Consider the following 24,938-nt stretch of genomic DNA (forward strand, 5'->3'; position numbering starts at 1 on the left):
CTTCTATAATATACTCCTTAACAGTCAAATCCTTTTTGCTTCAATTTTTGCAATTTGTTAAACAATTTAATTTCATAATCTTCCAGTATGAACTTGGCTCCACCTAGAGAAGATAATGATGAACTAAAGCTAAGTGCGTGAATGCAACTACATGCAAGAATGCAAACTTGGGTCTCAACAACAAGGCCCGATGAGGTATCCAGGCACAACCAAATTTGTGTAAAGTGGAGAAAAAGAGAAAACCTAGTGGGAAATTTTTTTCCTCCAAAAATAGATGGGAAAAAGATATAAATGCAATGTCTCAAGAGACTCTCTCAAGACTATAAGTACAACCAACCCCCTCGTGAGAGAGGATCGAGACTCCCCCCATAATAGAACCCCTATGTCAATGATCAGACCAATGTGGAAGAAACCAAGGCAACAAACAAAGAAGAGGAAACCTGATGTAGGAGCACCCTTGGGTCATTGGCAATCTTGCATCACCCAAAAAATAATCATTTAAATTTGTTTGTTTGTTGTCTAAGTTACCACTTTTGCTAAGGAAAGGTGAAAATCAAAAATTGGTTCGCAACAAATTCCGGTTTGATGCAAATTCACTAAAAAGTCATCATCAGACATAAACATTCATTGGAAATTCCTTCAGCAAGATCCTGGGCTGATTCGTAAAGAATTTGGGCGACTTTTCAAATTTACAAGAGAGTAGAGGAAGAATTTCAAACGTCGCTTGAGCCCTTTGGACGAATTTGGAATTACCTTTGAAAGTAATAAATTCCCATGGTTTGTTCTCTCCAAGATGTGAACGTTGGTCTTAGTCATCGTTCAGTTTGACATTTTTGTATTCCCCTTTCTAAGTTTTGTTGAGTTCCATTGCCCTAATCGATCACTCTTTAGTTGACAAACATTATATTGCTATATTGTTCATTTATTTTATGTAATTTAATTTATTATCATTTATTTATTTGTTTGCTTTATATCTTAATACTATTTTTATTTTTCAATATTGATACATATTTAGCTTATATTTTAATATACCATTTAGTTTATCTTCATTATTACATTAATATTGTACTTAATTAAATATCAAAATTTATTAATATTTATTCATTTATTACTTGTTTTATTATTTATTTTATGGGTTTTGATGATATTTGATTAATATGGCTGATTATTAATGTTGACATTATTATTTTTGAACCAAAACATTGATATGATGGTGTATTTTGGACTAAAATGTTAATATATGTAGTCGTGTATTTGCTATGTAGCTTTAATATTAGCATAATGGTGTATGGACTTATTTGTTGCTATATATATTCTTGTGCAAATGAACCCAAAACAAATCCAAACCTAACCCAAAAAAAATTGGACAAATTTGGAACCCGAATCCGTATTGGAATTTGAACTAGCAACTTAGTTTATTGTTCATTTGGACAATTTTCTTGTTGTTTTAGGTAGTAATTGATTTAATTTGCTTGTTACCCTATGTGATCCTTATGTCATGGTCTAGGCATTGTGGATATCCTATGTCTAGCTTCGCATCTTGTTCTAGAGTTCCCAGATGAAGCTATCTTATGGTCAAACCGGTCCTATATTGGCTTTCTTGTTCTAACAACTAGGTTAGCAAGGTTTGGCTTGTGATGGAGTTTCACAACATGCGATGCTAATTAACGCATTGTTCTATGTTGTTATACATGTGGTCAACCATCTTGTGTGTTTGCACAACACAATGCATCTATTTGAGGGTGTTATTATGGGTTTGGGTCCGGATCTATATGTTGTAATATGTTTCCTTTGTCTTGGAGATTGTTGATTGGATAAGTCAACTTGAGGTTGGCGATCTTGTATTTAAGTAGGCTAGTGGTCCTTATTTTAGACAAGGTCGATTGGAGAATAGCTTGAAGGTTGGTTTTGGATTTTGTGAATAATCAAGCCTATATGCCTGGATTGTAAAAAGGCTTATGTCCTAAATCTTTAATTTGCACTTGCATGTCAACTTGATGATAATTGAAGTTCATGTTTCCTTATTGGTTGGTGTTATTGTTTTGCGTTGTTATTTTCCACTGTGGTGTTTCTTGCTGCAAGCTTGGACATCTCCTTTTGGGGATTCTTTGAACTTGACTACATCAAGTGGCATCATCGCCAAGTTGCAATTCTTGGTTTGTAGATCCGGATTCCCGAGCTTGCAAAGTTGTTTACTTTTTGCTTGTAGGGTAGCAGAGCTATGGATTTGACCTACAAGAATTAATAGTTTGCACAAGGTGGTTAGGAACTGGATTTGTTGCGGACTAGTGTGACAAAGAGAGTGACAACAATAAGGAGAGATCAGATTGAGTTCTAAAGATCATGAGCCCTGGAAATCTTGGTGGTGGGACGAAAAATGATAGATTTGACCTATAATTGCAAAGGGTTTCACTAGGAGAATTGGTGTAATAGTTGCGTGGCAAGATGGTGATTCTAGAACTAAACAAATCGATTACTTAAGGTATATTGTTGGTGTTGGAAGATTGCGTGTTGATGTAAGGCAATTAACCCTTGTGATCAAGCCACTGAACCTGGGGAAATTGAAGATCGACATCCTTGTAAACATGCCGCCTAAAAGAAGGAATCCTAGAAAGTTAAAGAAAACGATGGAGTAATTCAGAAATGAGATAAGGATTGAGATTCAAAATTCATTGATTGGGATTAGGTAAGTATTGAGATTTGAAATGCATTGACTGGGGTTAGGAGAAAACCAAAGATTGAAGATGAATTTAAAGAAGTTGTTGAAGATCTTGAGATAGAAGAAGTTGAAATTCCTGTACAAGAAGAGAGATTAGTGCAAGCTATAACACAAATGGGTAAGTCATAGAATTGATGTTGCATGTTTTCTTGGTTCATTACATTTGGAGGAATTGATAGATTGGGTCAATGAACTAGAGGATTACTTTGAGCTTGAAGATATTAGGGATCTACTGAGGGTTAGGTTAGCACAAACTAAGTTGAAGGGTCATGCTGCCTAATGGTGGAAAGAGTTGTAGAAGGATAGAGAAGATAATGATGAACCAAAGAGACATTGCAGCAAATGGTTATGATGATAGAATTGAATCAATAGCTTGAGTCCAAGACAAATTAGGGGAAGTGGGTGAAGGACATGGAGAAGAGTGTTTTTTTTGGGATGATGCAAAATATATTGTCACCATCATTACTCTAGCCTTTAGAGCAATTAGATATGGGGATGCCAATGCACCTAGCTGTGAAGAGGTCTATGAGTGCATTGGTTACATGTTTGACCAAATAAAGGTAGGGTTCATGAAGGTTTTCCAAAACATTTATGATTCTTTAGATGCTACCATCATCTATATTAAACGGGAAAAGTTTGCCTCTTAGGGGTTACTCTAAGGAGGCCAAGCTAGATAAGGAGACTATGGCACAATAGGAAAGGGTCTTATTTCCTTGGCTACCTTTCTAGCCATTTAGTTGCTCCAAAGTTTTTTGTTCTTTCATTGTTGACAGGAATCGGTCTGCTTATAGCTCCATCCACTCCATTAAGAGGAACATGCTTACCTCTAGTAGGATAGAGAATTTTAAATAGTTAAATTTATTAGCAATCTAATTTGATTGAATTTGTTTTTTCAATTTAATTAGTTTTGTTTGTTTAGAACATTAGGTGGAGGAAAGTGAGGTTTGTACCCATTGTTGAGATATTGTGAACATTTTTTAAGGTGGGGGTTGGATGGAATAGCCATTATCAAATGTAGACTTTGTTCCAAGAAATTTCAAGGCACTTACTCAAAGGTGAGGACTCATTTTCTTCACATATCGATAAAAGGTGGGAACATGGTTTGAATGAGCTAGAATGATAAGAAGCTAATTGAGATCAAGAAAAAACTAATGGGAAAGTTCTTCATTTGAGCTCTTATTTTTCAACAACATAGGAAATCACACACTAGTAGCTCAAAACCTCGTGGAAAATTGTTTGATGTGCAGTTGAGATGTTGACGCAATGGTTACACACTTCTTTTATCTGGATGGAACACCATTGAAAGTTTCTCCTACACCTTTCTATGGAAGATGGTCCGAGCTATCAATACTGCACTTGTATTTTATAAATCATCAGGCTGTTAAATACTCCATACTACTCTAATTGATAAAGGAAAAGTTCAACTTGAGTCACAAGTTGCACCAATGAAAAGAATGTGTATAGAGGGATACATCATTGTGATGGATGAGTGGACAAATGCTATAAATTTTCCACTTCTTAATATCATGGCGGCATGCAACAAAGGCCTTTTTTTTTGAAGGTAATAAAATGTTTATGGCAAGAAAAAATGTGAAATTCCTTAAGTGTTAGTTGTGTAATGCCATTGAGGAGGTGGGCACATGCATCCAGTCTAAGTTGTTATATATGCTACCCTAATTTGTTAAGCAATGTGGTTTCTGGTACAAAAAGATATAGGCTCATATTATGGACATCGTGTTGCAAGCATTCATTGAATAATGCACTCAAAAATATTGGCAAGTTTGAAAGGATTTCAAATCCCATTGAAATGAGCACAAAATTGCAAATGGTCATTTATAATTATCACCAAGCATAACCCATTTATCGAAATTTCCAAGGATGAACTCCTGAAACCTATCAATTACATAGACAAAGGAGCTTTGTGTTCCACAATAGTTAATGATGCATAGTCAAGATGGAGAAAATCTACACTAGATACTTGGTGTGGGAGGCAAGGTCCCCAATGGCCATTTCTGTGCTGACATTATATTTATTGTTGACTTCACTCAACCTATATGTGAGGCGATCAAATTGGCAGATTTAGATAAGCCATGTTTTTTGGAGAAATTTGTGAAGAGATTAATTTATGCATATAAGACTTTAGAAAATATCATTAGATATCTTTCTTTATATTCTTTGATAGAAGAAAAGATACATAGAAGATGGAACATACTTAACATATCCCTTCGTAGTGCTGCCTATGCCTTAAATCTGAAGTGGTATGATATGGTATGCATGCAAACAAATATTTTATATAGTGGTGATGGAAGGATGAAAGTGAGATGCCTAAACTATAACCTTTTGTGATAAGATTGCTCTCACAAGTAGATGGTTCAATTGGTGAGAGGAATTGGAGTATTCATTCATTGAGGAACTGATTAGAGTTGAATTATGTACAGAATTTAATCTACAGTCATGGCTGACTTTGCTCTCTCTCTTGAAAACCTTGGGTACACATAGGGTTCTTTAACAAAATGGGACCAAATTCTACCTAATGGAGCAACTGAACCCTTGGTGGATGAAATGGTTGATATAGATGGCCTCATTTATTTAACTCCAATTCTATTGCCTACAAAGGAACTTGACCTTGAGAGTGATGAGTATTTGAATATCATCGTAATTGAGGACCTAGAAGTTGATATAGTGTTGGATGCATGAGTGAAACTTCATCCATTGAATGACATAATATAATAGTCTTGATTTTTTTGCTTTTTTTTGTACATGCATCAACATTTTGATATGTGGTATGAACTCATGAGTTGGGAATCTTGAGTGTTGACACTATTTAATCTATGTTCCATGGTCTTTTTGGGATAGGGATGGCTAGATAGTGGGGGATGCATTTCAAGGACAACAGTTCAAGGGCTAATTTTTGGGGAGTCCAAGGACAAGTTTTTGAGGATGGTGGGGGGACGATAATACATATATATAATTTTAATCCCCTCTCTCTCTCTATGTAGAGAGAAAGGGAGTACGGAGGGAGAGAGAGAAGGTTCTAAAAGTTGGTTAACAACAATATAATATGACAATATTAAAATGTTGGACGTTGTCTACAAAAGCTTGTAGGCCAATCACATTCCAAAAAACAATTGTTTGTTTGCACTTTTAGACAATACCACACCATACTAGACCATAGGCAATGCGCCTTTGATCTTTTTTGCAAACAATAATAATTGACTCAAATACCATATCAAGAATTTTCAAGTTTGACACTTTTTTGAACAATGATTTCAGAAACCCAAATTACTTTTGTTGGCGTTAACTGTAATTTAACTTATATAATCAAACATGAATCTGAATCATGATATATTTATTGCTGTTAAATCACAGTTGTTGTCCTGATTGATTTAATTGTTATTGTACTACTGTTATCATGCTGTCATGATATATTTAATACTTTTTTTTATATTGTTTTTTTTTGTAGGGGATGCCTGGCTGTCCTTGGGATGGTCAAGGGATGTCTGAGATGTCCCTGATCACCTTGGGGATGGCCAAGCATCCCCAATGCGTTTCCTTCCGTCCCCACCTTGAGGACACATTTTAGGACATATTTGCATTTTCTGAATTGAGGGAGAATGGCCCAGGGTCACCCCGTAAGGTCCCATCACCCGCAAAGTCCCTCAAGGAATGGCGAAAGGTGTTTGAGGGGTTGGAACACGTCTGCTTGTAAAACAACATTCAATATATATTAGTTTTTGTGTGTTATTTAAACTTGAAAGAAATGTCATGGTATTGATCAGTAGAGAAATGAAAATATCAAGCAACTATCCTTTTTAGTATTCCTCTTGTTAAACTTGTTTTACATTCAAAACTTGTCTCCTTTTTTCAAAAATTGACATGTTAGTACCCACAACCTTCTCTTGTACCAGTACTAGTACTAGTCTCTTGTCAACTATCCTATTTTTTGAGTGAATTTTTTCTTGATATGGTGTTATATCTTTTTTAGTCTTTCAAGAAATTATTTTGGACATGGATGTCTAACATGGCCATACATTTGTAGGAACTTGTCTTTTTATAACTGCATATCTAAATATGTGTGGGGGTGTTTTATTTTCCCAGCATTAATCGAATTACTTCATTGCATTCTACACACCTAGGATGGTGTAAAGATTAACTTAGCTAGGTATCAACTTGTGTAGGTTGAACATGTGACTTTTACTTACCTTGCTCGGTGTAAACATTCTGCACATGACACTACATCTCTTCTTATCCCACATTGGTTGTATGTTCTCTCTTCGTGCTGTATCCTATGCGTACCAGCATCTTGCTCTCACATGCACAGTCAATCTCTCGTCTAGTATATTTTCACATCGCATCATTTTGATAAGGATATCTTATATTGTCTTATTGATCTTTTGTGTAATTTGTGATCATCTTTCTGTTATTGGTGATCTCGGGTGGCTACTGTCAGAGTTAAAGCTCACATCCAAAAATCACAATTAACCTAGCTATTGGGTATTGGCTAGAAGGCTTCTATATGCATGCTAAACTGGTCTAGCATGTCATATTCTAATATCCTAGGTCCTTGACTATCATAATAAGAATATTAAAAAAATAGGCACTAGGCGTAATAGGTCAGTTGTAAGAAAAACAAAAATGAATAAAGACAGCAAAAATATCAAAAGCTTTATAAAAAAAACTAATTAAACTACTGCCATTCCTTTCCATCTGATTTGAATGAACCAGTCGTTGATTTCAATGGTATTGATGAAGAGCAATGTAATGATTTGATCATACTGTTCTTGAATTTCACCATAACCTTTGACCATTTAACTGACATATGGCTATCTGACATATTAATATCATATTTCATAACTCATTTATTATTTTCAATCACCAATTTTTTTCTTTTTCATTTACATATTATATTGATATTATAGTTAATTCAATGATTTCATTTATATTAATTTAAAAGAATTGTACAGACCTACCGCACCCGAGGTCTGAAACAGGTGATTCTCCAGATCCATATCTTGAATACATCATAGTAACAAAGTGCATAATCAAAGCTTCTCTAAAAAATTATGCAATTATGATCGAAGTGGTATTTCAGAATAAAATTGTCCTCAAGGCAGTCATTTTTCCAGGGTCACAGTTTTTACCATTACTTGAATTTTGAAAGCATAATGCACATTGAAAAGCTTAGGACTTTTTTGAGTCATTTCCCTTCAGATATGCTGTCATATTTTCCAAATACTCAATAGGACCACATAAATGTATCCAAAATCTTGAAAAATTGGAGAGCAAAATGATGTGTTACAATGAGTTGCACTTCAGGACAGATCTTTATTTTTGGGTGGATAATTGTCATATTCATTTTCAGATTATTGAGAAGAATCCGAACTTTTTCAACAATGACTCTTTAGATTCTATATATGAATCACTTCATCTACCTTTTGTCAAGAAGCTACTCATACAATTGTCGTTAAATGGTTAGAAAGGCAAGGCTTGGCATGGTAGAAGGTTCATAGTCATTCTCTACAAGTATTTAATGTTTCCAAGTACAGAGGGCTGGAGAATTGACGGAGATGAGCTCAGGAAACTTGTATAGTGTGGAAAGACCAGCCGTACAATGCAATGAAGGGATTCGTACGGTGGAGAAAAGAGGGGAAGTACGGTTTTGCCGTCGAAGAAGTCTGTACGGTGCTGGGGCAATGCACAGGAAAGGCCATACGATGTCACCAAGAAGGCTGTGCGGTGGAGGGCAATACACAAGAAGCCGTATAGTGGTTGTGTAGGGTGTCTTCCATACGGTGGAGACAAATGGAAGGTGATGGTACGGTAGACAATATGGCAAGATATATTTTCAGGCCGTACGAGGGAGTTAGTAGGTTGTACGACACAAGGAAGTGCAGTATGGTGATGGAATATATGATGACCGTACCTAATACTAGCCGTATGGTATTAGAGGGAGACAATAATAAGTGTACGGATGGAGGGGAAAGTCCAGTAATGCCACTATAAACTTAAAGATCACAATTCATTAGATTGAACCAAACAATAATGGAGATTAGAACACAAATAACCTTCAAATAGTATTTGCCAAAGGATGGTGCTCCGATTTGCTAGATTCGAGCGAACTATTACATGCAACAACGGAATAGGGTGAGGGTTGAATCCCACCGAAACTGCATGAGCCAATTAGGGAAGATCTTTCACTTCCGAAATGGCGAACAATCTAGAATTCCAACAGGAATTCGCAATACATAGAAATAATCCAAAAAAGTATAGCTAAAGACTACCTATAAGTTGTGCTTAAATACCCATCGGGAAAACTTTGTGAGGGTGTACAAAGATAGCCAACAGCGACACAAACTATGGAAACAAAACAAAATTGGGTCCGAGATATATTAAATCAATCGGCCCATTAACAATAGTTTGATAAATGATTTATTTTATAACGGGAATATTACAAAGTAGTAATCAGACAGAGAAGAGAGGAGTGGTGTAGCATCACATCTCTTCTTGGAGAAGTCATATTTTTAGATTTTATGTATAACCAATTTTTAAGTGAGTTCTAATATACATTGCAGTATTATCTGTATTTATTAGCTCATTTAATCTGTTTTGGTTCATTATTTGATAAAAATTCCTTCAATTTAGTGTTTTGTCCATCAGAGCCAATCAAATTCAGATCAAACTAGCTTGTTTTAGCTTCTCTCTCAACTCAGAGAGACCCATTGATATGAACCTTAAAATTTCCACCTAACATGGAAAGAAATAGTAAAATAAAATGTAATTTCTTTTTTCTGCCTCCCAAGTAGAAATTGATCGAGAAGTTCCTTTTTGCTTCATATCTTAAACATAATTACCCAATCACAATCATATAATAGATACATCTTTGTTCTAATATTTTTCTAGTTCTTGTTAAAGGTATGCATAATGTGGACTGAAATTTAGTAGTCTGTTGCATGCCAAACATTTGGTATGAACTTTCCTTATCCATCTATTCTTTTGTTTGAGTTATATAACTTGCACATCTAACTTACCTTTCTTTCATTTAGTGTTGAATTTAAATTTTTATTTTTTAAGAGGAAAAGATTTTTTTTTCTTATACCAGCTGAAAAAACGGCTCAGATTTCTTCCAAGCTATTTCTTAGCTAGAAATAAAGAAAGCAACAAAAAGTAGACAGTGTCTATAATCAGTTAAATTTGGCTGTTCTGATTATTTTACATCTGCTCAAGACTGGCAAAGTTTAATTTGTACTTAACTCACAGGGAAAAAGGGGAGTCTGGCTTAAGCTGCCAATTGAGTATGTGGATCTTGTTCCTGTTGCAATCAAGGTGATATTTCTTTTGCTTCCACGTTTCTTGCTTCTAGTTCATGGACATTCTGCCCTAATGGATGTACATGAAAAAAAAAAGTTTAATCTCTCACGCCTCAAGGCGGGGAAGGAAATGAAGAACTATTAACCAAGCAGGAGGGAAAAGTTGATAGAGATGGCACACCACACAACACATAGTTAAACTTTCCTAGATATTGCTGTCAATGGAGGTGCTGAAAAAATACAGAGGACGCACAGAATTAAGCTTTATTAACTGATAATGTTTTTGGAAAAGACCATTAGGCTGGTTTCTCCAATTAGAAAACTACATTGAAAAAATAGTCATTCCCATTTTTTATCTTTAACATTTTAACAGTTTCCATAGTCCTAAAAGTTTAAAACATTATCTGCCATCAAGTTGAGTGATGAATTTTTAAGAATAAGAAAAGTTCTTCATTTTTAGGACAGACTTAAATCAGGCCAAGATATGGCAGAGAATATGGTAAGCTTTTCAATAGGAGACTAGCTGAATAATTACGTTCCTGGATTAAAAATGATTATTTGATAGGTTTGCATTCACCTAGGCCTTGCGTACATGTTACGTGCTTATTGACAACTTCAACATCACTGAACAGCTAGATTGCTTAGTCATTCAGAGGAATGATCTGCATGGATTCATGATAGATGGAAGCTCATAGCTCATGTGAGATGGTAGACCACTAACATTGTTAAATTTGGTGAGGAACTTGTGAAACACTTGTGCAATAAACACACATCACCATGTAACTTCAGAAACTTGGAAACTATCAATAGTGCAAGAAAGGGAGAACTGTTGCATGAAATAAAACACGTAAATTTTGTAATGCAAAATAAAAGAAAACTAAAAAAGAGGTGCTTGGGTAATTGTATTTACTGGAAGGCAGCCTAAAAGTCAACTATAACAAATCACTCTACTTACATTCCATGACAAGTCAACCATCACAATATGAAACTTGATGCAAATACAATAAACCTTCCTCATGCCCAACCGTCTGACTTTCCTTTTGTTTGCTTCTCAAGGAGATGTGAAGGGTTGTAAATTGTAAGATAGACGACTGCCTTTTTTAACTTTTTTCTTCAGACACTTAACTTTCAGTTATATTTCATGGATCATTGCAAATGTAATTACATTGCCTCTTTGGTATATGTAAAGTTTCTGCAAATTCTGTACTAAATAATTCAGACTTCTATGTTATCCTTCGTTGCTGAAAAATGATCTTCTTAATATTGTGAAGTATGGAGGAGTTGTCAACTTTTATTCTTTACTGAAATGTTATTTATCTCTGCAATAAATTCGAATGGATATTATTGCTTGAGGGAGCAGACTTGTAATTATTGTGTGTCCTCAAACTGCAATAATTCCTACCATTAATATCATAACCAAAGGGCATGTCTCTCAAAAGGACATGACCCTTCCTAGGTCGGCTTATACTCCTTTCCAGAAATCGGTGACTTGAAGGAGATGATTAAATATAAACACAACTAACATACTATGTTAAGTTTAGTTTAACATAAACCTATCCTAAAAATTGCTGCCCTTCCTAGAGGTGTAAGACAATTATATAATGTCTTGAAGTGGTATTAATGGAAGAAGACTAAGTGCGGTCTGCACTCTCAGATCAACATATTATCACAGTTATGAACTTAACACTCCCTCTTAACTTGATAATCATATTGAGAGATAACATATCTAGCATCATCAATTATGATGAACAAGCATAGATTGATACTCTATGTCTATTTGAATCTTCTCGAGAAAATGTCATCACGGAATACATGATACTGAATCATATAACTATCTTGTGATATGACTCATCACTTATACTAGTGATGTCAGTATTGCATATAATGCAATACACACAGGATAAAATCCGAAGAATGATTAAATTCTTCATTTATCCAAGTTGTGACTCATAGGAACTAGTAATCCTATATCACAACTTGATCTTGAGTTAAGATCTACCAGAAAACAAGATAAAGACTGAAGAATAAATTCTTCCTTTATCCAAGTTGTGAGAAATGGGCATAGAAATGCTTATTTCAGAAATGATCTTGAACTCACCTAGATTTAACAGTAATTCTCTACTGTTCAATACATTATCCGAGGGATTGTCATCTCTCATAATGTCTTTTATACAAGTATTCATTATCTCAGAGATCGTCACCTCTTAAATAATAAATACAGATGGTGGAACCCATAACAATCAATAGCCCGACAAATAAAATTATTTTATTAATAATTCAAAGAATACAAACGGATTACAATTCAACCATACCAAGTCTTCTCCTAAAGTGATCTATCTTCACTCTAGATAGAGGTTTGGTGAGCATGTCTGCTATCTGATTTACAGTGCAAATGTATTCTAATTTTACAGTATTCCTATCTACCATATCTCTTACATAATGGTAAGGAATTTCAATATGCTTGGACCTATCATGAAAAATTGGATTCACCGAAAGCTTGATGGAACTCTGATTATTACAATGAATAATCATAGGATTCATAGCTTGCCCAAATAAAATCCCACGAGTTACTTCCTTAGCCAAACTGCTTCTCGAGAGGCCATCGCTGCTGCAATGTATTCGGCTTCTGTGGAGCTCTGAGCTACTGAAGACTACTTTCTGCATATCCAAGATATCATTGCTAATCCTAAACTGAAACAACATCCTGAAGTACTTTTTCTATCTTTAATACTTCCACCCCAATTCGAGTCAGTGAATCCATGTAAATCTAAATCAATTTTCTCATATTTGAGCCCAAAATTAAGAGTTCCTTGTAAGTATCTCACAATGTGTTTAACTGCAACAAGGTGAATCTCCTTTGGCTCACACATAAACTGGCTTAAGGCATTAACAACATAGCAAATATCAGGTCTTTTATTTACTAAGTACGCAAGGGACCCAATCATCTGTCTGTAGAGAGTGGAATCTATAGAAGGTGATTCTGCTGCTGCTTATTTAAGTTTATGTAGATTAGTCTCCATTGGAGAAGACATAGACTTGCAATTCCACATTCCAAATCACTTCAAAATGTCTGATGTATAGTTCCCTTGATTAAGTATGATATTGTCAGAATTTTGTCGTACTTCCAGTCCTAGGAAGTAATGAAGGAGTCCCAAGTCTTTCATCTCGAATTCTCTAATTAGATCTTTCTTGCATTGATCTATGAGACGATCATCACCTGTTATTAGTAAATCATCAACATACAATATCATAATTACTATATCATCTTTATCTCTTTTATAATATAAATTTGGATTGGCTTCATTTTTGGAGAATCCTAAGCTGGTGGGATACTTATCAATTCTTTCATACCAAGCCCTTGGAGCCTACTTAAGCTCATAAAGAGCTTTTTGGAGCCTGCAAGAAAAAACGTTAGGATCATGAGTTTCAAATCCTTTAGGTTGCTCCAAATATACTTCTTCTATAATCTTTCCATTTAGGAATGTTGTTTTACATCCATTTGATGTACTTTCCATCCCTTTGATGCTGCAATTGGTAGGATTGCTTTTACAAAGGTATATTTGGCAACATGAGCAAAAGTTTCTTCATAATCAATCCCTTTTTCTGAGAGAATCCTTTGGCTATAAATCTAGCTTTATATTTCTCAATGCTACCATCAATAGTATGCTTTATTTTAAAAATCCACTTGGAAGAAACAACAGATTTTCCTTTAGGTCTTGGAACAATTTCCCAAACATCATTCTTCATAATAGATTGGTATTCTTCTGTCATAGCTTCTTTCCAAGCTGTATGTTTAATAGCATTTGAAGGATTGGTTGGTTCTGTTTTGGACAAATCATTCATGTTTGCTGTATAACTAGAAAATCTTTTAGGTCTTTCGCTTTCTCTGATTGTTCCAGAAGGTGCAGCAAAGTCTTGTGCTTCCTCGATTGTTTTAATGGCCCAAAGTGGTATTTTCTTTGAATTTTGAGTTTCTCCAAGATTTAGATTTTGAATTTCATCTTCAATTTATTCTACATGCTACATGCTTTAACACTCTCTCTTAGCCTTCTTCCAAGATTTAGATTTTGAATTTCATCTTCAATTTATTCTACATGCTACATGCTTTAACACTCCCTCTTAGCCTTCTTCCGCAATGAGCCTTCTCCCGCGACCATGATCGTGACTGTAATCTTTCCTGTGGCCACGATTGCTGTTTGTGCAAGCTGCGACCATGGCCACGACTAGATCTCCTGTGCCGTCGTTCTTCCTCCCGCGTCATCGTTCTTCCTCGTGGCTAAAGTGTTTCCTGCCACGACAGTGGTGTCTCTGTTACAGGGTGGCTTCTCGTTTGCATTTTATCCGCGATCACTTTTCCTTTGCATTTTTCGTGACTGCAACCTGTGGCTGTGAGGTTTCTTTTACAGGGTATTTGTGACCCGTTCTCATGTCATTTCCACTGTGTTTTTACTGTCCTTGCCCGCGACTTGATTTTTGTGGACCTTTGTATGTGCTTGCCGTCGGATTTTGGGGTGTTTGCAACCATATTTCTGTGGGTTTTGGTTTGCTTTCACATGCGTTTTGGTCTGTCGGCATTCTTCGACCTATTTCGTAGGGTGTTTCCTGTGTGTGTAGTAGTTCCATCGGGGTGTGTTTGCCGCTAGTATTCTTGCAGACAATATCGTTGGTGCTCTACCTCTCTCCTCTACTGGATTCTGTGTTGACTTTGGCTTCTGAACCTGGGTTTGTCTGGCTACGATTTCTTGCTCTTTGGATATGGCAGAGGCTGATTCAGGGTCTGCTCATGGACAACAACTCCTCACTTACCAGAGGTTATGTGACAGGATTTCCAAGATAGAGTTAGACAATTTGCAGCTGAGAGAACAGGTTACCTCTCTAACTGATACCATTTCTGAATTGAAGAGTGCCACAACCTCCAATACAGCTTGATTCCAAAGTTTCTCAGATACTTTCACTACGGGAACAACAGGTCTGCAAACCAGTATCAGCTCTATTATTTCACAACTGGAAGGACTTGATTCTATCAAAGAACAACAATCCATCATAGCAGCTAAATACTCCTCTCTTGTTTCTAAAACCGAATAGAAAGTCAAGTCATGGGCATCTTTTTGTAGTAATACAGACTCTCAACCTTTGGCTAATATTAACAAAACGGTACAAGGTAAGTTTGAGGATGAGAGGATGAGACAGGTCCGTGAGTTTAACCTGCGAGTTCGTGGACGTCCTCTACTCATGATCCTCTTGCAGCTGGATGCTCTTTTCTCTGTGACCAACATGGTATTATTGACATCATGTTGGATAGGTGCTAGTTTGGTCATGGTGATGTTCTATTTATCAGATTCCTTTCACTTGCAGACAAGCTCTGAGCTCTCCGTGCTAAGAAAAAGGTATTTTTCTCTTCCTTCCAAAATCTTCCTAGATAAGAATCTCACGAAGGCTCAAGTTGTAGAACTCAAACATGCTCACAACATTGTTGCAGATGCGATGAATGATGGTAAATGCGCAATTATCAGAAATCTGAAAGCAGTTATTAGAGATTCCCCTCCCAATGGTTGGGAAGAGAGGCAGGCCCCCAAGGCCAAATGAGGATCCCACCAGTAGTCGGACAAGAGGGAGACCCCCACTTGCTCCCTTCTTGTTAACTGCTAGAATGGTAATGGATCTTTATGGTCATTACCTGGTCTTCTTTGTGATGCTATGGGATCCGTTGATATTCTTGTCATTATTGTGACTCACAAGAGTCTCGTACGTCCTCTTCCAGGTGTTACCGTTTTCAGTGGTTGTCTATTTGTAGAGAGGAGGTTCGTGTTTTTGGAGGTGTACGGGGCTCGAGGGGTTTTGCCTGTTTGATTAAGGATGATATTTTCAGTATCACTTCTATTGTACACTCATATGCTTTTGCCAAATTTATGCGGGTCGGCATTGACCGTAAGTGTCACCGGTAGCGCGACCTTTATTTGTCTGCTTGCTACTTTCCACCAGCTTCCTCTCACTATGCTATTCATGCTATTGATGACGGAGACCCTTTTATCGATCTTGGTGAGACTATTTCTTAGTTTGCCGCTCTAGGGGACATTGTCTTACTCAGAGATTTCAATGCGAGAACCAGAATACTCTAGACTCCACTTTATGATCGCAGTTCGGATTCCATATGCTCCATTGAGATTGATCTATCTTATTTAGGGCTTCAGAGGTGTGTAGAGGATGTGCTTGGGTCGTTAACTATTTATCGTAGACATTTGCTGTGGCTTTGTGAGTCTTCTGGCTTTGTGATCTTGAATGGCCTCTCCTACTTCCTTGGTTCTAAGCTCTTCACTTGTTGGTCTCATTTTGGTGGTGCTAGTGTCGTTGATTATGCTCTTTCCTGTCCCTCCTTCATACCTTGCATTCACAGTTTTACCATTTTGCTTCCTTTGGCAGATCATGCTCATCTCAGTATTCGTCTTAGCCTCTCCCCTTTCATGTCGCCTCATCATTCGTCTGTCATTGTTCGCTCGCCCATTCACTTCCATTTTATTGATGGTGATTGTGAGCTCTGTTTTGCTCATCTTTCGAGACTACTCAACCCTTCATGCTTCTCGGACTCATGTGAGGCCGCCTCCATGTTTGACTTGCTCGCATCGGCCATCCTTGAGTCAGCCACCCTTTCCATTCCTCATCATCCTACTTTGCTCCTTCGCAACAAACGTCATAGTACCTGCCCCATGAACCAGCGGTTCGATTTAGACTGCAAATCCTTCCATCGTGTTATGCGCTCTGCTTTTGAGGCTCACTCCATTGACTTTGCCAGTATTCGCTTGTCTTATCTCCTCTTGCTTCGGAGTAAGAAGTGTAACTTTGCTGCCTTGTAGTGTAGGTCTCTTTGCTCCACGTTGATCCGCAATCCCTAGCTCTTTTGGCGCACTCTTTTCCCCCATAGCTCCCCTCCACTCTCCGCCCTTGACTTTCGCTCCCTCACCTTGCACACCATGGCTCTTTATGACATTCTTGGGCAGCCTTCCGTTCACCCCTCCTCGCCTCCTTTCGTCCGCCTTTTCACCACTTCCCACATTTATGAGGCAATCAGATTTATGAAGTGTAGTAGAGCTGCTGATGAGGAGGGTTTCCAGGTTGAGCTTTTCAAGTTCGGTACCTCAGTTTTGGGCCCCTATCTCTCTATTCTTTTTCATAGAGTGATTCATACTGGGTTTCTGGTCTCCTGGTCTAGGCATTTGATTTATCCCATTCACAAGACCGGCCTTGTCTTTGATCCGGGAAACTACAGAACCATCATGATTGGGCATACTTTTGCCAAACTGTATGCGACAACTCTTAATACTATGCTATTTGCGGAGCTCGATAGGATTGGTTGTAGGGCTAGAGGGCAGGCGGGTTTTTGGATGGACTATTAGACTATGGATCACATCTTCACCCTACGAGCTATTATTGAGAAGGCCAGACACAAATTGGAGAAGGTCTACTGTTGCTTTGTTGATTTTCGCAAAGCTTTTGATTTTGTTCCTAGGGTGGCTCTGTTTGAGAGACTTAAGGAGATTGGTATTTCTGAGATGCTGTGTATTGCTATTATGAGATTGTATGAGACTGTGGTTGGCATATTCTAGACTCCTAAGGGCTTCTCGGATCCGATCCATAGCACCATTGGGGTTAAATAGGGGTGCCCTCTCTCTCCTACTTTATTTGGGTTATATATTAATGAGCTTGAGGACTTCCTCTTGAAGTCTTCGCTCTCGGGTGATGGTTGTTATCTTCATTAGGTTATGATCTCTATTCTTCTTTTTTTGCGGATGATGTTGTTCTCCTTGCTTCCTCTCCAGAAAACTTACAGAGACTTCTCGATGGTTTGGCTTTATTTTGTGATTAGAGACAGCTTGTGGTTAACTTGGGTAAGACTCGGGTCATGGTCTTTAATTGTTTAAAAACTACTCATCTTCACTTCATTTTTCAGGGTCAAGAGATTGAGATCATTTCATCCTACACATATCTGCGGGTTATGTTTTCCGGTTCGTGGTTCAGTATGAGACCAGCTATTCAACCCAGAGTTAATAAGGGTATGGGTTCTCTTGCTTTGCTTGAGAAGTAGTGCTTCAGACATCACTTCCAAGATACCTCGTCTAAGCTATCTCTCTTAGATGCTCTTGTTCGGTCAACTGTTCTGTAGGGTTTTGTGGTTTGGGACCCTTCTCTTCTTAGCTCTGATTGGGCCTCGATTGAACGGGTTCAAACTTTGTTCTTGAGGCACGTCATCAGCTGTCATAGTTTCACCCCTCATAGTGTCATTTTTGCTGAGTTTGGTGCTTATCCTTTTAGACTTGCTGCCATTTTTGATTTGGTTTGGTTCCTTCATCGTCTTCGTGGGTTTGTGGATATTATTGGGGACCAAGACCGCTACTCCTATTTAGCTTATTGCTCTTCTGTTTCCACTGCAGTTGTTGAGTCTAGTTCTTGCACGTGATGTTGGTATGCACAGGTTTCTTCTTTGCTGAGTTCGATTGGGATTGAAATTAATTGTCTCCCCCCTTTTCAGTTTTCATCGGATGCCTCGACTCATCTTCTCCGTTCTCGACAAGAGTTAAATGAGCATGTTCGTCTTGATATCTATAGACGTTACATTACTACTACCTGGGTTAACCCTCCTGGTGGGTTACGCCCACGGATGTCTTTTTATGCGGCACACTTTTTGGAGATTTTTGATGGGATTATTGCCCGTCCTAGCTATCTTTCACGGCGTTGGTCTCATGCCCTGTGAATCTCTTTAGGTTCTTTTAGAGTTGGTTCTCACCGTCTTCGGGCTTAGACTGATCATCATGTTGATAGTGGGGAGCGGATTTGTATGCTCTGCACTTTAGGGGAGGTGGAGAACAAGGCTCATTTCCTTTTTCGATGGCCTATTTATTATGAGATCAGAGGGAGATTCTTTTGTCTGTTCTGGGAGTGCTTTTCTCTCTATGACTTCTTCAGCTATTATGATCAAAGATGACTTGCACTTTATCTTTGTGAGGCTACCACGCTCTGTGATAGCACGATCCAGACACTACTTCCACACTGGCACTCATCTACTTAGCTCATTATTGCCTTTTTTACACCATTATCCCCTTTGCGTGGTATGAAAAGGCCCTCTAGCTCTATTCGATCTAACGGGCTTTCTAGATGTGTCAGATCTTGTTTTGGCTATTTGCACCAATGACACTCCTCTGTGAGTGATCGGAGATAGTGCAGTACCTCTACACATCGGCATGTGTATCATTCAGTGATTGATTTCTTTTTGCCCAAGAAAGACTCCTAGTGCTTTCTCTGTCTCTGTTCTTTGTTGCTATTATTTTGGTTGTATTCGTTTATTTTCGGACACCTTTGTGTGCTTCTGTTGGTGTCTGCCTCACTATTGTAATCTTTCAGTCCCATAGACCTCTTTTTGGTCTTTTGTTGGACATTAATATCATTATCTTATCTTATCTTATCTCTCTCTAAGACTCAGACTCAATATTTCTTTCAGAACTAGGTGAAGGAGAAGGTTCTTCAGAACTTAGGGCTATTTTTAATGCTAGATCTTCAAAAATTACATCCCTACTAAGTTCAGTACTTTTCTGTTTAGGTATGAAAATCTTATATGCTTTAGATGTTTCACTATACCCTACAAAATTACCTTTCCTCCCAGAGGGTTCTAACTTAGTTCTCTTTTCTTTTGGAACATGGATATATACGGGGCACCCAAAAATCCTAAGATGACTTATATTGGGTTTAACCTTAGTAAATACTTCTTTAAGAGTTTGATCTCGAAGGTAAGAGTGAGTGCTTCTATTTTGAATATAGATAGCAATACAATAGGCTTCTGCCCAAAGATAATATTTTAGATTTTGATCAAATACCATGGCTCTAGCAGCTTCTATAATTGTTCTATTCTTTCTTTCTGCTACCCCATTTTGTTCTGGATTATAAGGAACGGTGTACTCCTTCTTTATTCCTGTTTCTTTACAAAACCTTTTAAACAGATCTGAGGTGTAGTCCCCTCCATTATCAGTTCAAGAGTTTTAATTTTATGTCCTGATAAGTTTTCAGTTAATGTTTTGAATTCTTTAAATCTCTTTAAGGTTTTTTCTGATTCTTTACATTTTAAGAAGCAAAATCCATGTTTCCCTAGAGAAGTCATCTATGAACAAAATATAGTACCAGAATCCTCCAAGAGAAGGAACAGACATAGGTCCACATAAATATGAATGAATTAATTCCAAAACATTATTTGTTTTTCTAGTGCTATCATGAAATGGACTTTTGGTGTTCTTACCCATAACACACCCTTTGCATATGCTTGAGTGGTCTTTATTTAGTTTAGGTAAACCAGTAACCATCTTCTCCATAGTTGATAAGGTTTTGAAATTTAGATGCCCTAATCTTCTGTGCCATATTTCATTTATGTTTGCAACTTCATGAATTAACGCTTGAATAGGTCGACTAGATTCTGAATTTAATTCATACAAATATCATTTTCTTTGACCAATCAACTTCACTTTCTTAATTGAGGAGTTCTTTGCCCAAGTTATGTTACCATCCATGAATGCAAACATTATGCCCATCACCTTCAAGTGCTGTAAGTTGTAACCGAGATTAGATTTCTTTTTATTCCTAGTACGTAGAGTACTCCTTTAAGGAGAAGAGAATTTCCTGATTTTAGTTTCAAGGTGCAGTTTCCAATTCCTTCGACGGAATGTGCTGAATTATCACCAATGGTAACTTTTCCATTAACCTTTTCTAATATAGAGTCTAGTGCTTCTTTGTATCCTGTGATATGTCTATAAGATCCACTATCAATTACCCATGCTTTACTTGAGATTTTATCTGATAGTGATGAATACAATACACGATTCTTGGGATCATAGTTATCTTCTTCCCTAGTAACATTTGTATAGTTCACTTGTTGTTTAGAAATCTCAGGACAATTAGATCTGTAGTGTCCAAACTTTTCACATCTAAAACACTTCATCTTGGATAGATCTTTCTTGGGTTTGCCATTCTTTTGATTTCCCTTTTTCTTCTTGAAATGCTTCTTCTTGCCCTTATAGGAGTTTGTATTAAGAACATGAAGTTCTTCATCTTCTGTTTTAAGTTTCAACAAATTGTTTTACATCATTTTCTTCAAGAATCATGATGATTTTGAATTTCCAGGCATCAAAGTGTTCTTTCCCATCAAACCTGTCCTCGTGTTTGATTGTGTATGCCATTGAAGATAGGGAATAGATGCTAGATATATATAAGGTCTGATTACTTCAATTTGCAGAGCCTAGGTTCGACTACCAGAGCTTTGATACCATGTAAAGTTTCTGCAAATTCTGTACTAAATAATTCAAACTTCTATGTTATCCTTCGTTGCTGAAAAATGATCTTAATTAACTGAAGTATGCAGGAGTTGTCAACTTTTATTCTTTACTGAAATATTATTTATCTTTGTAATAAATTAAAATGGATATTATTGCTTGGAGGAGCAGACATGGATATTCTACTATCAAACTGCCATAATTCCTACCATTAATATCATAACCAAAGGGCATTGTCCCTCAAAGGGACATGACCCTTCCTAGGTCGGCTTATACTCCTTTCCAGAAATCGGCGACTTGGAAGGAGATGATTAAATATAAACACAACTAACATACTATGTTAAGTTTAGTTTAACATAAACCTATCCTAAAAATCGCCGCCCTTCCTGGAGGTGTGAGACAAGTATATAATGTCTTGAAGTGATATTAATGGAAGAAGACTAAGTGCGGTCTGCACTCTCAGATCAGCATATTATCACACTTATGAACTTAACAGTACATGCTTTCCAAACACAACGATCTTATATTTATATAAAAAAAGAGTCAAGAGTAGACATGTCCCTATTCATTAACATAATGATTATTACAATAGTTATATATATCATTGTATTTATTTCTCTAATATAATAACACATGATTATATAAATATATAATATCTCACGTAATAATATATATTTAATCATCTCTCTCTCTCTCTCTCTCTCACACACACACACGTGCACGCGCGCATGCACACATATATTTGCACTTTAGTCTCATAGTTTATCCAACTGAAGCTACTAAACATCAACACTTTCAATCAAGGTTGCAAGGGGACGGGTACCTAGGGTACAAGTATGGCTATTTTTCAAAATAGGGGATGGGGGTACTTGGATAAGTCAATTTTTTTAATATAATGTGATAATTTATTGAAATTCTGAAAATATGATTCATGGCAATGCGTTTTCAAAATAAGAACAGTGATAAAGTTTGCTGATGTAATGTATTGTTTTTCAGTTTGAAATTTGCAATATGTTTGTAATATTAATATTTGTTAAAATGTTTAGATTCGTAATAGAGAATGCAAACTTTGAATATAAACAAGATCATAAATCAAATAACAAGGACATATTGCAAATGGTAAACTTCTGACTTGAACAGTGATGAAGTTTCCTACTAATCAGTATTGTATCAAACTGATTATGTATTGAATTAGCTTTGATAAACAGCAAGATATGCAAAAAAAAACTCAAACAAAAGTCAGAAATTTTAATCAAGGTCCTTAGGTATGATGCTCTCTAATGAGAACTCACTGAGTACCTAGTACTTGAGTACATGCATCAGTACCTAATATGCATATCCCAAGGGTATGGGTATGACTGTCTGAGTACCCAACATAGCTTTCAATTATATGCGTGCTTTTCATTTTAGCTCAATTTCTTACACTTTATTCAAATTTAAATTCAACACCTTATGTATATGCGTAAGCCAAGGTAGATAAGCACAAGGAGCTGACTTTTGGTCCTTTACCGTTTTGGAAGCCTCCATCTGGTTATTAAGTTTGGCATCTAACAGAATGGGTACTGTAGCTGGAATAATCTGAAGTAACGGATGACAGTCCCAGTATCTTAGAATGTCCTTAAAAGAAATCTCTTTTTGAATATGTAGCACACTAGGTAATTAGCAATAGTGTGCCATAGGTAGGCACAAAGAACTGCTTGCCTGTAGGTAGTTTTCACTTATCAATTTATCCCTTATTATTCTTGAGGAAAATCAATTCATTCCAATTGTTAAATCCTCTGAATCTAACTGGGCTTCTTTGTGATGCAAATGAATAAAATGAAATTGATGGAGTAGAATAAAGATGTGATGAAAATGAATCATGTATGTGGAGCAGGTGGCCAAACAATAGACTGAATGTTGTATATAATAAGGCATAAATCTTACTTCTATGGTGGTCATAAGTTGCAGTCTTACCTAAGAGAGGAATTACACTTACCCTATACATCCACACACACTTCAAATCTCAACAATATCCTCAAAGATTTTTATTCTGCTTCTCTTTTGTGACCTGCAATGTACTGTAGAATGTTTAAATAGGCACAAATTATATTTTCACAATGTGCATGATCAGACAATCATTGTCGTTCCATGAGAATTATGCTTTTGTGAATGTTTATGAAGATATTTGAATTTCTATCTTTTCAACCTCAAGGAATGCAAATAAATGGAGGTACAACTATTTTTGCAGAAGAGAAAAATGATAGAGATGGCATCTCAACAAGCATATATCTGAATTTTCCGACATATTGATAGTAGATACTAATGAAGGTCCTTAAACATTAAAGGTCAAGCAAAGAAGCTAACTTGGTGAATTTAACTGGAAAGACTTTTGTTAAATATTTTAGAAAGGTTTCTACAATAAGCAAAATACTTTGAAAAGCAATATCAATAATAAATTACAATTTCACATCATTAACATTCTAATAAATTTCATAGTACTAAAACTACAAAATATTATTTGACATTCACAAGCCACATATGGGAATACTTAAAGGAAATTCAATCCAAGTAGAACAATGGCTGTTTCAAAATCGGAAAATGTGCATCATCGAAGCAGACTTAAGACGTAGGTGGAAAAATAGGGTAATCATTTTAATAGGAGTTTAGCTTACAAGTTATGTTCTTTCATTAGAAATAGTTGTTTGATATATCAAGAAGTCAACTACTCTATATATTCATTCACAACTTACTAAAAGAGAAATGGATATATTGCAAAAATAAAAAAATTAGATTAATTCATTATATTAAAGGGTGGAGTTCATCATAGATAGAAGATTAGAACGGGTATTGGGTTCATTAACTAGAATACGGAGCTTGAAAGCGTGGTAAGATGAGAGTGGAACGTCCCTGTATCATCCTCTCCATCCAGAAACATATAGGAGCCTATTCCCAAGACAACTATGCAATGTAGGAATATTACATCTCTAGGAGGGATGTCATGTTATGTCCTACCATCCTCTAGGTGGGCAGGGGAAATCCATATGTTCCTCAAAAATCCTAGAGATGACAAAGCTTCCCTCCATCCTTAAAAATAACAAACCTTGAAACCTTAAGAATATAAATAATACCAAGGTTGCATGGGTACTCGTACCTACGTACCCAAGTACCGGGTACACGGTGGAGAGCATCATAGCTAAGGACTTTGATTAAAATTTTTGATTTTTTAAATAAAGTTTTTTGTTTGTGTATCAGCTTGTTGTTTATCAAGCTTAATTCAATACCTAATCAGTTTGAAACTTTTATACAATATTGATTAACAATAAACTTTATCACTGTTCAAGTCAGAAGTTTATCATTTGCATTATGTCATTGTCATATGATTTATGATCTTCTTGTTCATGTTTAAAGTCTGCCTTCTCTGTCATGCATGTAAACATTCATCATATATTATTACAAACATATAGCAAACTGAAACTGAAAACAATACATTACATTTGCAAACTTTATCACTGTTCTTGCTATGCATCTAAACATTTATCGTACATTATTATTATAAACATATAGCAAATCTGAAACTGAAAACAATACATTACATTTGCACACTTTATCACTGTTTTTTTTTTG

General features: G+C 36.4%; 1 protein-coding gene across 2 annotated transcripts in view; it reads left to right on the plus strand.

Moving 5' to 3' along the window:
* The window catches only part of LOC149551079 (nudix hydrolase 10-like), a 77,380-nt gene that overhangs the window by 24,489 nt on the left and 27,953 nt on the right, over positions 1 to 24,938 (plus strand). Inside the window, exon 3 of one of the 2 annotated variants that reach the window (XM_089786666.1) lies at positions 9,977 to 10,042. The exons of the other annotated variant lie outside the window; for it this stretch is intronic. Coding sequence (XP_089642792.1) covers positions 9,977 to 10,042 — 66 coding nt within the window. The remainder of the gene's footprint in view (positions 1 to 9,976; positions 10,043 to 24,938) is intronic. 2 annotated transcript variants of the gene reach the window in all.

Source organism: Cupressus sempervirens, chromosome 6, assembly GCF_028749045.1.
Source record: "Cupressus sempervirens isolate cs-2001-9-10 chromosome 6, ASM2874904v1, whole genome shotgun sequence".
Classification (NCBI taxonomy): Eukaryota; Viridiplantae; Streptophyta; class Pinopsida; order Cupressales; family Cupressaceae; genus Cupressus; species Cupressus sempervirens.